The sequence below is a fragment of the Scylla paramamosain genome, chromosome 42 (genome assembly GCF_035594125.1).
Source record: "Scylla paramamosain isolate STU-SP2022 chromosome 42, ASM3559412v1, whole genome shotgun sequence".
Classification (NCBI taxonomy): domain Eukaryota; kingdom Metazoa; phylum Arthropoda; class Malacostraca; order Decapoda; family Portunidae; genus Scylla; species Scylla paramamosain.
The window spans coordinates 9595001-9615052 of record NC_087192.1 but is presented as its reverse complement, the minus strand read 5'-3'; the positions used below and the strand labels follow the sequence as shown (position 1 = coordinate 9615052).

The following is a 20052-nucleotide window of genomic DNA, read 5'->3' as shown; positions in this document are numbered from 1 at the left end:
ATTTGCACATTTAACATGCTTCTTTCCCTTATCTTCCCACTCATTCCATAAAGCACTCCATTTTTGCATATTACAGGTTCTCAAGGACAAGAGAAGTAATAAAAGACAAATTACAGGTATTACACTCACGAGCTTTGAGGTACCACGAAGGTAAGCCTTGATGTAGAACTCCGAGAACAGGAAGAAGAACATAACGGCATGACCTCCAATCCACCACATGAAGGCACGAGGGTAGTGACACTCAGTGAAGCACAGCTGGAAACGACAAATTGGTGTTTGTATTTTATAAGATCAGTTAAGTAATTTTTTTTCTTGTTCTTATTTTGGGAAAACAATAAAAAATAAATTCAAAATACATCATAACCTTAATATTTATTCTTTCTTGTCATATTCTTTCCATAGAAACTTTGACACCTTTGATGCTCCTTGTTCTTGCCTGTTTGTCACTTAAAAGAATAAGTATGTGAGAGGGTTGTGGTGTGTAACTGCGGTTTGCAAACAATGTGTGTCTAACACCAGAGAGAATGGTAGTTTATTTTAATTTATTTTGTGTCCAAACTTGTCTCTGTTGCTCCTTTTTATGGGGGAATCTCTGCATGGTGTAAACAGAAATCTACACTCACCTCACGAGCTCCATAAGGTTACGTTCATTAATTTTACGCGTAAGGTGAATATTGCTTACTTTTAATAATAGTGTAACCTACACAAGTCAGCATGATAGGGGTTCATCCTTTGCTGATAAATCAAAATTATGACTTGCACATATCACTAAAACCCCTTGTAAACCTCTCCTGCAGGCACAGGATCTTCAGTTTCATCCCCTTCTTCCTTTACACCTTGCTCCATGGATAGGATGATAAAGGTCTTGTTTATGATTTGTTTTTGAGGTCTGATCTCATTTCTCTCAAATATAAATAAATTTTCCTTGAAATACTTTTTCTCTCTTCTTCCAAAAACTACACAGTATTTCTTTCGTTGTTTCAATGTTAGTATTGTATGTAGTTGTTGGGGCAAGAGTGAGGCTTCACTCATAATCTCTCTTCCTAGTAGCCATGTATACCCACATACAAACTTTGTTTACCTGCAGTAGCTTGATTCAAGTGAAAGGAAATGGATAAGAGAAAAAGATGGATGAGACAATCCACTTACGTAGAAATGAATATAAAATTATTGGTGAGCTCCTTTCTGACAACAGTAAATACTATAATTTTTGGAAGGAAGGAGAAAAGTACAAGGAAAGTTAAGTGATATTTGAGAGAAATGAGAGCCTTTGCAAAGTCTAGACCTCCCAACCTTCAAACAGAACCAGAATCAGTAGCCCTTCTTAGCATTATGTCCTCATACCAAGGTGTAAGGGAATGAAACTGAATACCTGCAGAAGGTGGTTCCACAGAGTTTTTCCAAGTCAGCAAAGGTTGAGTTCGTAGCATGCCAGCTTACGACTCATTGCAAATTCCTTCTAAGTGCATCCTTTATGAACTCCACACATTTAACCCATTTGCTCAATTGCTCAAAACATTTTTGAAGTCATATTCAGGAATGACAACAACACTATCATGTCTTCTCAACTCTTATTTAAATTAGTACTCTTTCAGCAGCATCTTCAACTTTAGAACTGCTAAAAATTACAGGAAGCCATGCCAAGGGAGTGGAGAATTTGATAAATCTGGAAAATACATTGCTTAGCCAAGAAATCCTAGATCAGGTGTGTAGAATGAGCTGGACACTATCTTGAATCAGGCTTCCTGCAGCTGCATCATAATACACCAGACTGAACCAATATTTCTTTGCTAAGTATTAAATATTTAAGTTTTGCTAGACTCTTTTCTCATCATGACATAATTTCTGACTGTTCTCTAAAGATGGAGATGCTGCTGATGAGGTTGTTTTGAAAGTTTGTAACAAGGGAAGGACTAATGGTCTAAGTGTTAAGCCACAAGGGACCAAACTCAATGGATATTATAGACAGAATTCTAGAAGTAAGTTTCTTTTTTGTTCCTTGGCTTAAAGATCACCACTGCCTTTTTCCTTACCTTGTTGAGTATGAACTTCCATTAGCACAACAGGCTTAGCTAGCAAAACACTGTGACTGATCCTTGGCTCTTATATTCTTCCTTTGTTCTATATCATGACATCTACAATATTCTGTAGCTGTGATAATGTTCCACAGGGCAACAGCTGAGATGGCACCAAGCCTATATATTTATTGAGATCACTCATTTTTGGAAGCGTCTCTTCCAAATATTGAACCTCCTGCTTTTTTTTAGAACTTGTAATGAAATGTCAGTGTACCTGGAATGCATGACTGAAGATCAGGATGAACTGGATCATCTGGAAGTTGGTGAGATACTTCTTCCACCAGATGTAGCGGCGGTACTTGGGTCCCATGGCGGCTAACATGTAGTACACGTACATCACGATATGCACGAAGGTGTTGACAAGGCCGAAGAAAGTGCTGTGCCCACCTACAAGCAGGGTATATGTCACATCTCATAAGCCTTCCAGAAAAATAAAATTACATCACGCACAAGCCAACAGTATATAGATAGCACAGTGCACACAGACACACTACATTACCAATATGATTCCAAGAGCTCTAGAAAACTCCATAATCAAAGTAAGCATAAATATTTTATTTAGTTTTTAGCATGTAAAGAAATGCACAAGATGCAATACTCGATCATGGAATTAAAATCTATTATGTGACCATTGAAAATCACTTCCACAGAGAAGTTTGACATGAACAGAATGGTGGTGAAGAGTGTGCATGAATATGAAAAGTTTCTCGTATGTCTTATAGCAGAGAGGGCAATGTCACCTGATAAGATTCCCAAAAATATATAAATAATAAAAATAAGATGTTCTATTCCCTCTAATCACTGGACTAAACATATGCTGGTGCTGATGATGAGAGAGAGAGAGAGAGAGAGAGAGAGAGAGAGAGAGAGAGAGAGAGAGAGAGAGAGAGAGAGAGAGAGAGAGAGAGAGAGAGAGAGTTCAGGTTGCTGCAATGTTCCAAGTGGTGTACTGTACCTGCAGTGAACTTGACTCCAAACCAAACACTCATGGGCATACAGCCATGATGGATGACATGCAGCATTGAAATGTGCTCATTTTTCTTGTGCAGCACAAAGAAAATCTGAGGAAAAAAAAAATGAATAAAAATTGGTATAGGCTAAATTCATAAATATTTTACTCATCTTTGATAAAAAATCATGAATAAAAAAAAATAATAAAAAAAAATAATGCAGATTCTCTAAATGCTACAAACTGTCCCAAAAATCTTCCCATACATATATCCTGCAAATCAGTATAAAAGAGTTTCTATACAAATTTATATGAACTGAATATATAAATATCTATTATAACCCATATATGCTCATCTTAAGTATTTTCAGTATCAATCTCAGGCAAGCAGCAGGCCAATAAGTAACTTACTGTGTCTAGGAATTCAGTGAACTTGGAAAAGTAGTACCACCAGGAAGCATGAGCCATCTGGAGCCAGACATCACATCATTAGTACACTTGTATAAAAAATTGCAAAATAACTATTTCACACACACATTTACACTGTTGCAATGTACTAAAATATTCATTATATATCACCACAAACTAAAGAACCTCAGTAATTCAAGGTACAGTGAGTTAAGTATATTAACTTGTCACAAATAAATAAATAAATAAATAAATAGTAAAACAAATATTTTACTGATCCATTAGATCATATTTTACATAAAAATGACATTTTGGGCACTCTAACCCATGGTGCCAATTTGGAGGGTTTCATGCTGGTGTGTTATTACAGGACTGTGCAAAGCAGGCAATCACATCCCCTTGACTACACAAGTGCTGCTTCAAACATTGATCCAAAGTAGTAGATGGGGAATATTTAGCTTGTGTAAATGAAACAGGCTTCAATGCACCATTCAAATTAAAATGATGTTACAAATTACTGAGGTTCCCATTTATATACTACAGTATGTATGTCAATTTACTGAATTTTAGAGACAAAACAGAAATATGTTAGTTACCACCTTTTGAAAACAAAAAAGTATTTGGTGATTTGATGTACCAAATTATATAATTGTAGAGATACCAGGTGAACTCACCTTGCTTTCTGCACATTGATGTTCTACCTTCCTCAGTAACAGATTGTCCTTTATTATATTTTGCTGATCTAATTACTTAGAACTTGGCCAGAAAAACAATGCTGGACAGCAATGAACTATAATTATCTATCATACCTTCATATAAGTCTACTTTCAAGTGCTTACTTAGTAATTTTTAATTATAACTGGGGACAAAGACATTACGAGATGCAGATGTATTTTGTTTAAATGTGAGATATTATGTTTCCTTGAAATCATGCACCCAAACCAGCACACCAACAACAAACACAAAAGCTAAAGCACCACATGAAGAATAAAAGATATATAAATAAATAAATAAATAAATATAAATGCATATCTGAATCATGCTACATGGCACAAGAATTTTCTTTGTTCACACAGCTTCTCAATTAATAAAATTCTGGAAAATGTGTTTTGCACAATGGCATCTGACTGATGCTGTGCAAAGAAGTTATGTATAGGGGAAAGCAAGACATGAAAGCAATCACATCTAGCATATGGTGTGAATAAAATTAGCCAGGCATAGTAAAGATGGGTATGAAAGATTAATGAATCAATTATGGCAATGTGCTTCATTGCAAATACAGTGGAAACTCGGTTACCTGATATCTCCTTTTCCGAACAACTTGGTTTTCGACAAAAATAACTCATAATTGCTTCAGTTGCCGTACCATAATTCAGTTCGAAAAAGTCACGATTTCAAATACTACAAGACATAGTAAAAGCTGCCATCTATTACTAATTTATAGTTTATATAAATATTCCCTTTGTTTATATATTTGGAGGAGAGACACAGAGGGTAAGACAGTAATTCAATCTTTGAAATAAGTTAAATGTGATCCCAGTGAAGAAACTCGATGTAAACAAATAAGGTTCGGTGCTAAAGGAGTAATCCTCAGCTTCCTGTGGCTCTCTCTATGACCTACAATGCCATCACTGTGGCACAGCTGCATTTTCCCAGAAGCTTTTCCCAGTAGCAATATGTCTAAGTGTTATGATCACCTTCATTTAGGTGATGAGTGGGTTGCTCCTCTCTGTGTCACTCTGTAAGGCTTCCCTCACTTGATCGGTGACAAAGAGAACATCTGCATGGTCTAAAGAATAATTTTTGATGAGTTTTGTTTCACTAAGTTAATTTAATAAATCCTTTCTGGAGCAGCCATCTTAGCAGTGGGACCATCGGTGATTACCCACTAAGACATGGTCTGAGAACAGATTAATCTATTTTACATTGATTCCTATGGGGAAAATAGTTTTGGTTTTTTAACATTTCGGATTCTGCACGGCATTCAGGAATGAATTAAGTTAAAAAACCGAGGTTCCACTGTAGGTTGAAAAATGAAAGAAAAGAATGCATCTTTAAAGTTGTCTTGAGAGTGAGAGTGAGACAAACCTTGCATACAGAAAGGAATGTACACAATATGTGAGAAGGTATGGTTAGTGGTACTGTGTGGTATAGTTTGAATGGAAAGAAGTAAAGAAGGTTGTACAACTCTGATATCTGAGTGTATAAGAATATGACAACATATTATGTGCTCTTCTAATCATAAGATCAGAAGAGCACATACAAGAATATGGAATAGTCGAGTATACATGGATGTGTGTATGCACCAATATCAAAATGGGAGAGAATTATGAAATTATTCATTGAATGAGAGAAGACTTTTGAGAAAGGAAAGAGAAAGGAAGGGAAAGATGATTCTGACAAGAATGCAAAAGAAAGTACTGAGGAAGAAGTGTGCCATAGTGGATAACAGATAGAATTGTAGTAAGGCATTTCTGTCTGTCTGTCCTTTTCACTGTATTAAGGTGGTTTCACTGGAGCAGTTACATGATTATGATGACTTATGGCTTAATATTTATTCCTGAAGGTTGCCTCATTAAAAAGATACATCACTCATGTAAACATTTGCCATTTCTACATCTCTTCCTTATTTAGTACTCAGATGATAAAGTAGTAATAGGAATAATTTTGCATTTCATGTGCACACACAATTTCAGTAAGAAAACATCTGCAACAAGTTTTCATTATACAAAAGGACCACAGAAAAGAAAAACATAAAAAAAGGAATGAATGAAACATCTAGGGAAAAACTCAATTTTGGGTGAAATTTCCCTAAACAAAAATATAACTCAACTGGTGGACTGTATCCTCCTAGAACAATCCTATGAAGTTGCGATCCCAAACCCAACAGAGCCACTAACTGTCTTACTGAGGAGGACTGATATGTACATCAAAGTCCAGTTCACAATCATAATTTTTCTTTCACAATATGGACACAGTGTAGAACTGAGGGAAGAGTGCTGCATTGAGCTCTTGTCCCTCACAAGTTTCTCAAATTAGTTCAATCTAATTGGCCATGCCACCTGAAGAGCTCTGTGCATTGTAACTGATTCACTTAAAATGTGTTTCTGAGAAAGATTGACAACACACCAGGTGGAGCTAAGTGGGATAAATGAGGTGCAAGAAAAGAAAGGTAAGCTACAGTTAAATATGGTTGGTAATTTTCTACATTATGAAAGAACTATTTGCAACAGCATCTACACGTTGTGCATATTCTACAAATGAATTAATTAGATATAACTCAAAGATATTGTCCCAAAAGATACCTAAAATAAGGTGACATCAAATTTTGATCACTCTTGTATCCCAGTAAGCAAGCATTTGTGGCAAACATTCCATAGAAAAGAATGGTCTTAAATTATTGAAAACTGCAAGAATTGACCACAATTAGCCACATAATAAGAGTGAGTTTTCACCTAAAATGCAATACCATAATTATCAAGTTCCCAAGATGTGGTTGCTTTATTTCAACTGGCTAAAAGACTGAAGTAAAACTTGAAAGGCATGTTGAGGACTCAAACATTCATGCCATCTTATTAAGGCCTCAGATTTTAGGGCTGACTCTGGTTTCAGTACTAGCAAAATTATTACCATATATATATCACACACACACTATACGTACAAATTAACACTGTACGTACAAATTAATACTTTACAAACATAAGTAACTACGCTGGTAAAGTTCACTTAAACTAGTCATGCAAAATATTTTACTTCACCTTTCCCTTTTCAGTAACATGCAACACACCATCACTTAAGGGACTTCCATCACTATCAGATTTAAAAATGTAAAACTCGGTTTACACAAAACAAGGCCAAAAGTACTATATGCTACACACCCCGGAGTGGACTGGATAAACATGATCCATGCAAAATCAATTCGCAGTTTTAAAGCCAAAATTGACATCAACATATACAAAGATGGGACAGCACAAGCACAGCTCTTTTCCCATACATCATAACTAGCTGCCGGTAAGTACAACTTAAATACAAATATAGTATCTGCCTAACTCAAGATGCTAAATTCCTAAAGCCTGGTATCATTAGAGATTGATTACTGAACACATAATTATGATATCATTATAGCTGTTTTTTATGATGCCATCTATAAGATTACAGGACTGAGACCAACTGAAAGACTAAGAGTTATGAACTCAATTCTTGGGGAATTCATAAATAGACATTCACTTGAAGAGTGCACAAGACTAGTCATATATGTGTAAAATAATGCATCATAACACAATCTTAGTGCCCCTTCCAACTATATACAGAATCTCACAACAACAAAACTAGAAGTAATTTTTATAAAACTCTTCATCTGAGAGAGTTTGAACAGACACTAACAAGTTTGTACAGTCATCAATCCTCCCTACAATGAGTAACAGTTGACATAAACAGTTAGGATGATTTAAATCACAAGCCCAAAATGTTTAAGAAAATAACCAAGAAGGCTGATTTGACAGTATAACCAAGTTGATCCACCACCAACTACTGACATCATTATCAGTAACGAAATACATCATCTATGTGCTGTCAATTCACCACCACCAAAAGAAAAAATTGTCTGTAAACATTTTCAACCTATGTAGTGCCAATTCATCATAAACCAAGACGACTATCACTTTAAATTACTTTCAAGTCCAAAATAAGAGAGCTCAGATGAATTTATTTTTGGGATTTTAAGACCCTGAACAGGTGTGTCCACACAGCCAGCGGGAGGACAGCTCTCGTGCTTACATGGCACAACCTGTCACCTGATGGCACTTCGTAAGCAGTACGCTGATAGGCAACCTGTCTGCCAAGTCCCTTGCTTTCTAGAGCCTTCATCCATCCCATGTTTGGAGAGATGGCAACAGCACAACCAGCATACAAAAGTGGTGAACAAGGATTCCACTTTCAAGCCCTAACAGTGGCACAGATTTTCAACTACTATTAAGATACAATCACCCACATTATCTAAGTACCTAACTCTAATTGCATCTTCAGTCAAGCAGAGTAGCAATTATAAAAGGCCTACAAGAGAAGTCACTGCAAGTATACATGTCAGTATACACTATCAGTGTTCCAACCAAGTTCAAGTATAGAAAATAAATCAATAAGAAAAAATATAAATAAATAAATAAAAAAAGTACTGTATATACATCAACCAAAGTATCTTTGATCTACCTTTTGGTACTTTAATTCTTCTGGTCATTCACCATTTATTATTCATTTTTTATTTATTTATTTTTTTCTTCTTCCACATGGCAGCACCCAAGGCTCTTTTCACCATGCTGCAAGTGTTAACATAAGAAACAAGAAACTTGGCCCCAATCAATTTACAATTGTTGTGAGCTTCATTTAGCAAATGTTCACTTCTTGTCACCTTATCCTCTATGTATACGCCTTGATCCTATCTTCCTTTAGCAGTGCACATCACTATTGTAAATGTACATGTTTCAAATCCCTTTTCCTTCTAATAAAATCTAATATTTTCAATTCCATATTATTTGTAATCCATGATATTCTTTGATTTTTCACATGGCATCAAGATATTATTCTAATCACTGCTCCTTTGAAAGGTTACATTTATATTAGGGCTTTTCCATAGCTGCAAAACCAGACTATGTACTTTAATATTAAAAAAAAAAAACTATTATAACCACCGACACCCCATAAATAAAGTTCCCATTTCTGCTTCAACCACCACATAAGCATCCAAACTTCTTAGAAAGTTACAAATATATGAAACAAAATATCAGTGGATTTTGATGAATGTAGCTGTCCAAAGTTAAAGTTTATGGCAATAGCAAATAAAGCACTGCCTTTTAAAAGCTGATCCACATGATACCCAATTAAAAATATTGAAGTATGTAGGCTTATTTGAATTTATTCTTCTGAGGTCAAACTGCTCAGGACTGATATATATGAATTCTGTTTATTGGACAACACATTCCCAACAAAGTTAGTTATTTAAAGAAATACCCATCAAGAGAGACAGAGAGCAATAATGCTGATGTGATACAGCAAGGCAACTTACAAGGCATCACCAATACTCTGAATATATAATGCCCACCATGCAAATAAAAAAGTACTTCAGGATTTTCCATTGTCCTTAATATTAAATTACATGCACTGGCATGGAACAATATATGAAAATGTAAATTTATAATGCTTATTATTGGCAGGGAGTCTTATAAAAGAGGGAAGTTATCAACTCTATCTATATGTAAAGTCATCATGGGATATTAGCAATTAATTACCATATATAGCTACTCTTATGTGTAGTAAAAACCTGCATAAATGATGACAGCAGGGGAAGGTCTGAGGACACATCAACAGTACTCCACTTCTGAGTACTCATTTTTGGTTATATGACAATGCTAACTCATATTTAACTAATTGCCACACAATAAATTATGCAAGTGACCAGACATGCACTGATTCATAGTAAACAGTAATATGGTTTATAAGTTAACGGAGATTCAAGTCATCAGAAAATAAATACATATATTTCTACATAATGAAAGGCAAGATGTAAACAAAGACAGGAACTGGATATGATCAGTTCATGTTCCTCCAGTGTTCTGTGACTGACTGACTTTGGTGCTGCTTTTGTGTCTGGACTGAATGGGCAAGCATGGACATATTTTTTAATGTGTGCATCCACTTGCATGGTATAACCACAAATGTAATCACTTATTAGATGCAGGATTACTTTAAAGAATCTTTTCAATGCATTTAATTTGGATGGCAGTATACTTAGTTTCACACTTTCAGCAACTGCAGAATGGATTAGGTAACTAATATGCATAATAGGTAATTCATATACAACAATGACCTTAATATGATCCTGAAATGCATGATAATTGTTAATTTACAGCAAGATTTTCTAAAATTCTTGTCATGAGTTTACTGGTAATCAAATTCTTAAGAAAAAATATTTACTTTCTTTTTACTGGAGGTTGCAGTACTGCAGTTACACTGATCCCAAACCTTCAAAACTTCTTACTACATAAAGTACGAGCATTCTAAAGAAATGTGTTATTACTACATACAGTGCATACATTTTATTCACTCAAATGCAGAACACGACAAAAATATTTTTGAGATTTGATTATTTGTATTCACCATATCCCTATCCTACTTTATATATATATATATATATATATATATATATATATATATATATATATATATATATATATATATATATATATATATATATATATATATATATATTTATATATTTACATTAGGGTTATACAATGCATTTAGTGTTGTTAATATACACTGCTCTCTTACGACAAAGATACTTCTGTGATTTTAACTGCTAATATCTACACTTCATGATCATACAAGAATACGAACTGTAACTTGTAACTGTGGTGCAAAGGTACTACTACCTCATCAACTAACACAAGAACCTGTGTGTCTTTTTACTGATTCTGCTTGCATCACAGCAAACAGTATCTTAAGTACTCTGATGCATTTTTAACTTGTTCATTGCTACGTTCTTCTTCCTACTCGAGTGGCCCATGGGAGCAACCATGCTCACATGCCAAGTTTCTTAACATTGCTGAAAGATTTTTTTTGCTCCCTAATACTTTTAACTTGTGTACAAAAACTATTTGATCGAAATCAAGATGCTTACAAGTGGAAATCAGAGATCAGCCAAGCAGACCTAAGCCTTACCCTGATGGCCACTGGGTTTTGTGAGTAGTCGACTGGCTGGCAACGGTAGGAGTATCCACGGAACCAGCCACCCATACCGAACTGTAACCAAATAACATGAAGCAACCACTAAGACTGTGTTTCCTTCCCTGTAGCCAAGTGAATGTCAAGGCTTTCTCAGTCTGAGAATCATGGTGGATGAAGGTATTGTTTTTTATTTTTCCTTTATTTTTTCTTCTTTCAATTTTTCTATGGAACATTGCACGTGCACATGCTCAACAGAAAAAAAAAAAATTTTTCAAGTGTTGAGTCAGAGCTTTGTCATTTTGTCAGATGTATATAAACCTGGCATAAGAAAAGAAAATCTATATTAATGCACAGTTAAATCCCAACTATCGTCGCAGTCATGAGGAAGTTTGCTTTGTTGTACTTTGGCAACCTACCCACCAACAGTGTCCAAACCTGTGCATGCAGTAAGCTTTAGGAATGCTTATTATTAAATATATATATATATATATATATATATATATATATATATATATATATATATATATATATATATATATATATATATATATGCAACCTTTATTTATTTACTGTTTGAAACTCGAAACAAACAATATTTAGTGGTATTTACCATATATTAATAAGAGTGATCAGCATTTCCAAAGCCTATTCCATGCATGGTTCCGGACACAGTGTTGAGACACAGGTTGCCAGAGTATGATTATGTAACTCAGTCCCTGTGACTGCGATTATAGTGTACTCATCATGTAGACACAATCCTCTTGCTGATGTTTGCATTGTATATACATGTATCATCTTGTGGGGATGAAACAAAAACTCCTGGTTCACACTAAGAATATGTACACTCAGCAAAAGAGTTCCTTAACCCAACAAGCTGTGACCAAACTCAATGTTTGTTAGGGTAGAATGTACAGTGAGTAATTATGGTATGGTTATATATCAAAGAAATATCATGTAATAAGGAGTTGTGAATCTTTTCATCAATTACAAACAACAGATATCAGGCAAAGACTGTTTTGCTGACTGTATGGATGTGAAATCCTGCAAATAAAAATGCAACAGTATGGATACAAGAAATAAAAGCATGATAGTAAAGCACACACATCTGTTGCACCAATATACCATCTGAATAAGCAACCAAATATAATTAGTAAAATAAAGGATTCCCACTTAGCTTATAAAATAATGACCAGCTAAACAATGAGTAGCCAAGACACAAACATGAAAATGTTATACTTGCTGTTAAGCTTCAATGTTCTTATGTAAGTTACCTGTTCCCCATATCCATAATAATTACTGCAGACACCCAAAGAAAGCAGGGTATAGGAAGAGCTATAGCTGTTCTATGTACTGCCTTGTAAAACAGTATAAGTATACAAGAAACAGCTATGATGAGCTCTTAACACAGAAGTAGATAAGAAAAGACTGCAAAACATGCAACAAATAAAATAAAATAAAAAAAAAAGTTGAAAACAAATGAAAACAAACTAGCAAAACCACAAAAACACTGAAGAGCTTCCACGTGATTTGAATGATTTACAGGAATATGAACACTTCTTATGAGTACAAATTAGCTGTGAACAGTATTACATATGAATAGAAGCATTCAGCTGACAACAGATTACGGCAGCATAACACTTGTTGAAGGCTCGATTAGTTTACTGAGAACAAAGTACTTGATCTTATTTGCTTTTAATCTTTTCAAATCTAACTACACAAAATATATTTGTTAATAAAAGTTAATATTTTCATTGTTACTTTTAAAATAACACTAAAGCATAAATGCATATTTCTACACCTAAAGAATTTTCTTCAACCAATTTAGTTAATAGACTGGTCCAGAATGACAATGTCAAAATAGTAGTCAGCCAGTTACACATACTGAGATATTGTCTTGAACATATTTGGCTTTTGGTGTATACGCTCTAGGCTTAATATAAACTACATAGGAGCCATTCTACATTATAATGCATGATTTTTATTTGTGTGTTATTTGTGAACACTCTTTTCAATATACATGTTCATGTAAAGTGAACAATTCCCCAGGTTTATTTTTTTGCCAACATATACATACATGTATATATTTTTTAACAAATTTACACATGACACAAAAACATCCAATTTGTGGCTGGTCAGTCACAATGCATTTAATACTGAAACAAAATATGGGAATTTCAACCAAACACACCTTCTACTGTTGCCAATGGAATTCAAATATTGTATGTATATGCAGACCAGGCTTAGTGTTTGAGGAAAAGGTTATGCTAACTGACTGAGTCAGCAAGACATAGTATACATCAATTATTTTAATATTTACAACCTTCATATATTTATATTAGAACATGTAATCCTAAATAAACATGAATATGGGACAAGTTTTTTTACCAACAAGTTCCTGTGACAGGCATTCAGGTTTCTATGTTCAAGCTGACAAGCTGAGCAGTGAGCAGTGTTGGTTGTCATAAATAGAATGAAGCTTCTTTGCATTGCCTACATATATATCACAAAAGCTATCAAAAGAAAGATCACTTATATGAATTTGAAAACCAATTTGGCATGTAATGAATGCCTAACTTTCTTAAGTGTATAGAGAATGAGATGAAAAATTAACTGTTTTGCCACGACAGCAACAAAGAAAATTATTCTGCCCATGGCTTAGGAATTTACTCTATAATTTCAGTCATATTTAATTTTTTTTTTTCTTGCACAGAAATAAAAAAAATATATATATTTTCAGTTTCTCTGCATGAAACAGTTGGTGGAGACCTAAGTTTAGGGTCTACTCCTTTTTAATGACACCCACTTAAAAGTAATCCTCCACTACTTTCCACAGAAAAACCTTGAATTTACAAGAATTATTTCAAGACTAGACTGAAATTATTTACAAAAGAAATTAGCAACATAAGACACTGCAAATGTTTGACTTAATTTCATGGGGAATAAATTTTTTAACAGTAATTATTTGAAATTGCAGGGAGAATAATTTCAATACAATGATCGCTTTAAGTTCTTTAGAAACTGAACAAGTGTTGCTCCGTGGCACTTGATTCCTTTTCCTCATGAGGTAAGAACTGTTTTTTAAAGAAGGTTCATCTTCATATATAGTCGTCAAATTTACTAGCAAGTCTAGTGGGTTAATGCATCACATCCACAAAATTTTTCTTGTTTTATTACCATGCAGTGTCAAATGAGTGTTACCTGAGTGGGACATGCATCCACTATCAGAAGCCAATTATGTACATATATATTGCTGAAATCAATTTCTTTTAGCACATAATCTACATTTTCCATGACTATTTTACATACTATTACTGCATTTTCATGCATGCATCAAGTTCCTTCATTTGAACAAACACTAAATCAGCTCATTATTTCAGCTTCTTTTCAATATGTATAACAACAATGTGAAAAAAAAAAATAAAAAATAAATAAATAAAATAAAATATAATTTGAGAAGTGCTCAAACCTATTTACATCTAAAACTTGCAAATCAAGATATAAAAGTGAGCCAACATGTCATATGCAGCTTTACCTCCCAAATCTTGATTCATAAGTAAATACACACATGCAGTCATTGTTTACCTGAACATAGCACTGTCAGCACACTGCTGTACCAGCTTGACTTTTCAGAAAACCCTTCCTATCATCTACTAGAAGTACTCACCTATTAAGCCTCAGGCACCTAAGCTGTTGTCCTTCAGTATGTATGCTAGTCAGACACGGCATAAGAGATGCAAACCACTTACACGGATAGCTGAAGGATTGTCGGAATAATCAACAGGTTGACAGCGTAATGAATAATGTGTGAACCACCCACTCATTCCAATCTGCAACCAGCCGCAAACAAATGTTGCATGCAGGAAAGAATTAGAAAAATCCAGTAGTAATAGCATTACACAGTGAAATACATAAACACATTCGATGCTTGAAATACATAAAACTACTATTTCTCAAACATTCCATTCATTACTTTTAACAGCATCAGGTATCTTCAACAAAAATAATTATTAGTAAAGCACAGCAAAGTTATGAATACTAAAAAATTTGAAGTCTATCAATCTCTTGCAAAAAAGAGAAACTCAATGAAACTGATTTTTCTCTCTTTTAAGGCACTGTAGATTCTCAGCAGCAGTGCAAGCCTTCTGTCCCTTGAAACTCACACATGATGACCAATGTCTCAACTCTCTCTCTCTCTCTCTCTCTCTCTCTCTCTCTCTCTCTCTCTCTCTCTCTCTCTCTCTCTCTCTCTCTCTCTCTCTCTCTCTCTCTCTCTCTCTCTCTCTCTCTCTCTCTCTCTCTTTTAATAGTAAACATTAAAGTGGCATTAACAAACACTGCATAGTAGAATCTAAAATACTTTACCATATAACTTTTATATGCACTGTGTTACCAAACCATAGTTCCTAACTATCTTCCTAGAAAAGGCCAATCAAATTTATAACTTATAATGGATAATATGATAGCGTAACTACCTGGTTTCATGGATATCACAATACCAGACATCAGTCTTCCCAAAATACCTTAGTGCTGTTAGTATCATCAAACGTATGAGTTGTATTATAGCAGGATATGAACTACCAAGTAGTATAAAGCAAATTGATAAGGGCTAATATCATGCAAGGGCAGACAAATATCTGTGTATGTATATATATATATATATATATATATATATATATATATATATATATATATATATATATATATATATATATATATATATATATATATATATATATATATATATATATATATATGCAGGTTTTGGACACCGAAGGTAGTGAGTGACAGCCTTGGAGTACAAACCAGGCTACATTCTGTATATGGACCGTTCCTTGCACACTTAGCAAAAGGAGACTTGACTACTGAAGATTCTGAAAGTGTCAGGTCATAACCATATACATACTAAAGAAGCTCTCCTTTCTGCTTAAATATTTTCCAAATAATGTAGCAGTTAAGTGGCTTCTTGAAAAGTCATGTATTTGATGAAATGGCACATGGAAAATATGTAATATATGGGAAACTTCTGAACTTTGGAAATACTTAAACAAATAAATAAGGGTAAAATTTGTTGAAGTTCCTGGAAAACAAGACATAATGAAAAGGAATAATGAGGAAAATGTATCATGTCTCTCAAAAAACTTTCTTGGAGCATGTACCTAAATACTTACCTTGTAAAAAACAAAACAAAGAACAACAACAACAAATGAATAAATAAAAATAGCAACCCATGACAGTGTGGGACAGAGATCTTGGGGCTCTTCTCTGCAACTCATGCCCTGCTCTCCTGCATAGCTAGTGTAATAAAAAGAAAAAAAATCTATATATTATATAAATATAGTTTAAAAAATCAAAGGAAGCTCTCAAGTATTGTTTTCATTATTAGATACAAAAAAAAGAAAGTTAATGAGTGTGTAGTTGGCAATGTCCAGCAGTCTGCTTCCTGAAGAACACGAGTGGCCTTTGTCACCACATAGACAAGTGCATTGCTGTTATCAATACATGCAATCATATCAAACTGAATCCATTTCTGAATGTCAAACAATATTCATAGTACACATCTGCAAAATAATAAGTACAAATGTTGTCTTGTCATCATTAAAAAATATTATTTATCTGCCATATAATTTACATAATTACATAAGTAAGCAGATATTTACTGGACTCTGATCATAAAATGCCACGCTACATATCTTTAACAACACACTTAAAATCATATATATATATATATATATATATATATATATATATATATATATATATATATATATATATATATATATATATATATATATATATATATATATATATATATATATATATATATATATATATATATATATATATACACACACACACACACACACACACACACACACAGTGGAACCTCGGTTACCGAAAGTCTCCCTTTTCAAACAAATCAGTTTTTGAACAAAATTTTGAACTCATTATTGCTTCGGTTGCGGCATCATAATTCGGTTCTAGAACGAAATTACTTGATTTCAAATATTAAAAGAGAGCAAAAGCTGCCGTTTGTTACTAATTTATAGTTTCGATAAATATTTACTTCGTTTTTATATATTTGGAGGAGAGACACTGGGTGTAAGACAGTAATTCAATCTCTGAAATGAAGTAAGTGTGATCTCGTTGACAAGCCTCGATGCAAACAAACAGCTTTCGGTGGTCAGGAGTTATCCCGAGCCACCTGTGACTCTTTCGATGACCCCCAAAGCCATCATTACTGCACAACTGCATTTTTCCAGTAGCTTTTCCCAGCAGCAAAATGTCTAAGTGTTATGATCACCTTAATTTTGGTGGTAAGTGGGTTGCTCCTCTCTGTGTCCCTCTGTAAGGCTTCCCTCATTAGATCGGTGACAAAAAGAATACCTGCATATTCTAAAGCAGTATAATCTGATGAGTTCTGTGTCACTAAGTTAATTCAATACATCCTTTCTGGATAAATAATTTTTGAGCTGGAGATGTGAAGCAGACATCTTGGCTGTGGAAGCGTCTGTCGTAAGCCGCTAAGACAAGGTAGACTGCTGTCTTTAAACGGATTAATCCATTCTACGTTGATTACTATGGTGAAAATAGTTTCAGTTTTCCGAATATTTCGAATTTCGAACGGTTTTCAGGTACGAATTAAGTTCTAGAATCGAGGTTCCAATATATATATATATATATATATATATATATATATATATATATATATATATATATATATATATATATATATATATATATATATATATATATATATATGTGTGTGTGTGTGTGTGTGTGTGTGTGTGTGTGTGTGTGTGTGTAAACTAAATTGTTTAAGAAAATCATAAACTCAAAACAACCTTGTGTGCACAAGAAACAAAAAAAAAAAAAAAGTGATGGACGAATAACTTCCAGGAAGGAGTTTCGCATAACGCCCGTCAGTACACTAAATACATAGATAATCAAATTAAAATGTGTAACACAAGTTTTCTTACCTCGTAGAATAACCAGGTGGAAAAGACGACTTGAGCTGCATTGTAGAAGACGAGGAGACGCCTCAGATCAAAGGGAGGGCGATTCTTCATGCAGCGCGGCCCGATCACCTTCACTAGCAGCACGTAACTGATGCACAGGAAGAAGGTGGGCCACGGCGAATCCATGAAAAGCCAGCCGTCAACCCTCGGATCTGTAGAGGGACAATTTTTTTTTTTTTTTCTATCACAGGCAAATGTAGTGTTGAAATTCATTTATCTATTTTTTTTTTCGATAAATAAAAAAAATCAATTTATTTTAGGAGGTGCCTTGATACTTATCTTTCAAGCAAATCGAGTCATAGGCAGGAGGAAGAATCTGAAATAATTCTTTTGCAGCGGGAAGGATGAAAACGTGAAGGTACTGGTACTTTATCGTTTACAGTCCTATGACAAAGCTCAACATTTCAGAGACCTCATGACATTTCCGGTATGTGTAGGATCTTTTCTTTAACAAACACCTCGTTACTTCTTATTGAGATTCTGGGTGTGCAATTTCTTTCATACAATTCGCCTTTCCTCAATCAAGTGAAGTGGAATCCATAAACGAAACCAGGAAAAGAATAGAGAACCGCAGTAAAAAGTATCAACAAAAATTAATTACAATAAGTAAAAAGATTGTTGCTTCGTCTATCAATCTCGTTTTACGGGAATATTAAGTTCTCATAAGTAAGCATCCAGGAACTTCGTCCCGCAATCAGCACTTGATACCAAGACACACAACGCATACCCGTGTCTCTGGAGGAACGTAAATAACACCACCACATTAAATACATCCATCCTGACAAGTCTGCTGAAGGTTACAGCGACAACCAGGGAGGGAATAAAAAGCGAGGCCGAGACAGAAAAATGTAATAATGTTGAAGTAACAGACCAACCATATTCTGTAACAGGGAAAAGAAGAAACGAGCATAAAAAGAAGCGCCTATGGTGGCATGAACAGGTAAAGGCAACAACAACAGCAACAGCAACAAAACAACACTAATTTTGGTGACAGAAGAATGTCACGAAAGCAAGAACAGACATTGCGAAGCCAAGAAAGACTGCACCCTTGCTTCTCAGGACTCCCATTCGATTGTCTCCTGTCTATCCTTCTCGACTCATGTTTTCCCGAATGCTAACACCTGATGTACGACAGAAAGAGAAAAGGCTTCAGATCCTGAACAGAGAAATACCCAAAGCAAACAAAAACAACACAACACAAAGATCAACGTTTATTCCATAATAAAATGAGAGATCATTCGAGGAGAAAAATGAAAGAAGAAAGGCAGTAACACAAGAGTAATAGTGTCTGCACCATGTCACGCTTCGGAACAATTCTGCTACTACACACACCACCACCACGCCCATACTTACATAATTATAACCTCTCTTAGCCCCTCTGCTCTCTTCTGCCCGTATCTCTTCCTATCTTTCCGACACCCCTATTTCCTGTGTGTGTGTGTGTGTGTGTGTGTGTGTGTGTGTGTGTGTGTGTGTGTGTGTGTGTGTGTGTGATATCACAGGTGCCTTGATCAAGCTCTCAATTGGCTGTTCGTATCAAGCAAATCCATTAACTCCACTAGGCTAATGATACATGAAGATACATCACGATACATGAAGCTGCGATAATCAAGTTCAAGTATTTGAAGAACATGGACTTCAAATCAACTGAAAAAAGATCGACTGTCTGAGAAGTAATGACACAATCCAACCTCTCTCTCTCTCTCTCTCTCTCTCTCTCTCTCTCTCTCTCTTGCGGCATCAAACTAATTGAGGATAGCGGGAAAACCTACCGCTCATCCTCTCACCTTACAAAACGCATCGTAAGGAACCATAATTGCCGGGGAGATCCATAGCAGACTTACGGAAAACACATACTCGTATGACTTAGATTAAAAAGTAT

The 20052-nt window shown here is 34.7% G+C and overlaps 1 protein-coding gene and 1 long non-coding RNA gene across 10 annotated transcripts in view; one reads left to right on the top strand and one right to left on the bottom strand.

The window, feature by feature from the left end:
* The window catches only part of LOC135093152 (uncharacterized), a 58950-nt gene extending 56974 nt beyond the window's left edge, over positions 1-1976 (top strand). For all 3 annotated transcript variants that reach the window (XR_010263230.1, XR_010263232.1, XR_010263231.1), the window contains one exon: positions 77-1976. This is a non-coding gene — a long non-coding RNA (uncharacterized LOC135093152). The remainder of the gene's footprint in view (positions 1-76) is intronic.
* Positions 1-20052, bottom strand: part of LOC135093151 (very long chain fatty acid elongase 7-like) — a 64025-nt gene that overhangs the window by 4224 nt on the left and 39749 nt on the right. For 4 of the 7 annotated variants that reach the window (XM_063992063.1, XM_063992064.1, XM_063992065.1 and 1 more), the window contains exons 3-8: positions 18132-18322; positions 14901-14981; positions 3439-3495; positions 3034-3139; positions 2293-2465; positions 130-255 (exon numbers count right to left, since the gene is read on the bottom strand). In XM_063992063.1, coding sequence (XP_063848133.1) covers positions 130-255; positions 2293-2465; positions 3034-3139; positions 3439-3495; positions 14901-14981; positions 18132-18322 — 734 coding nt within the window. Of the gene's footprint in view, positions 1-129; positions 256-2292; positions 2466-3033; positions 3140-3438; positions 3496-11148; positions 11230-14900; positions 14982-18131; positions 18323-20052 lie in introns of all 7 variants that reach the window. The other 3 variants (XM_063992067.1, XM_063992068.1, XM_063992069.1) reach the window with 1 other exon arrangement.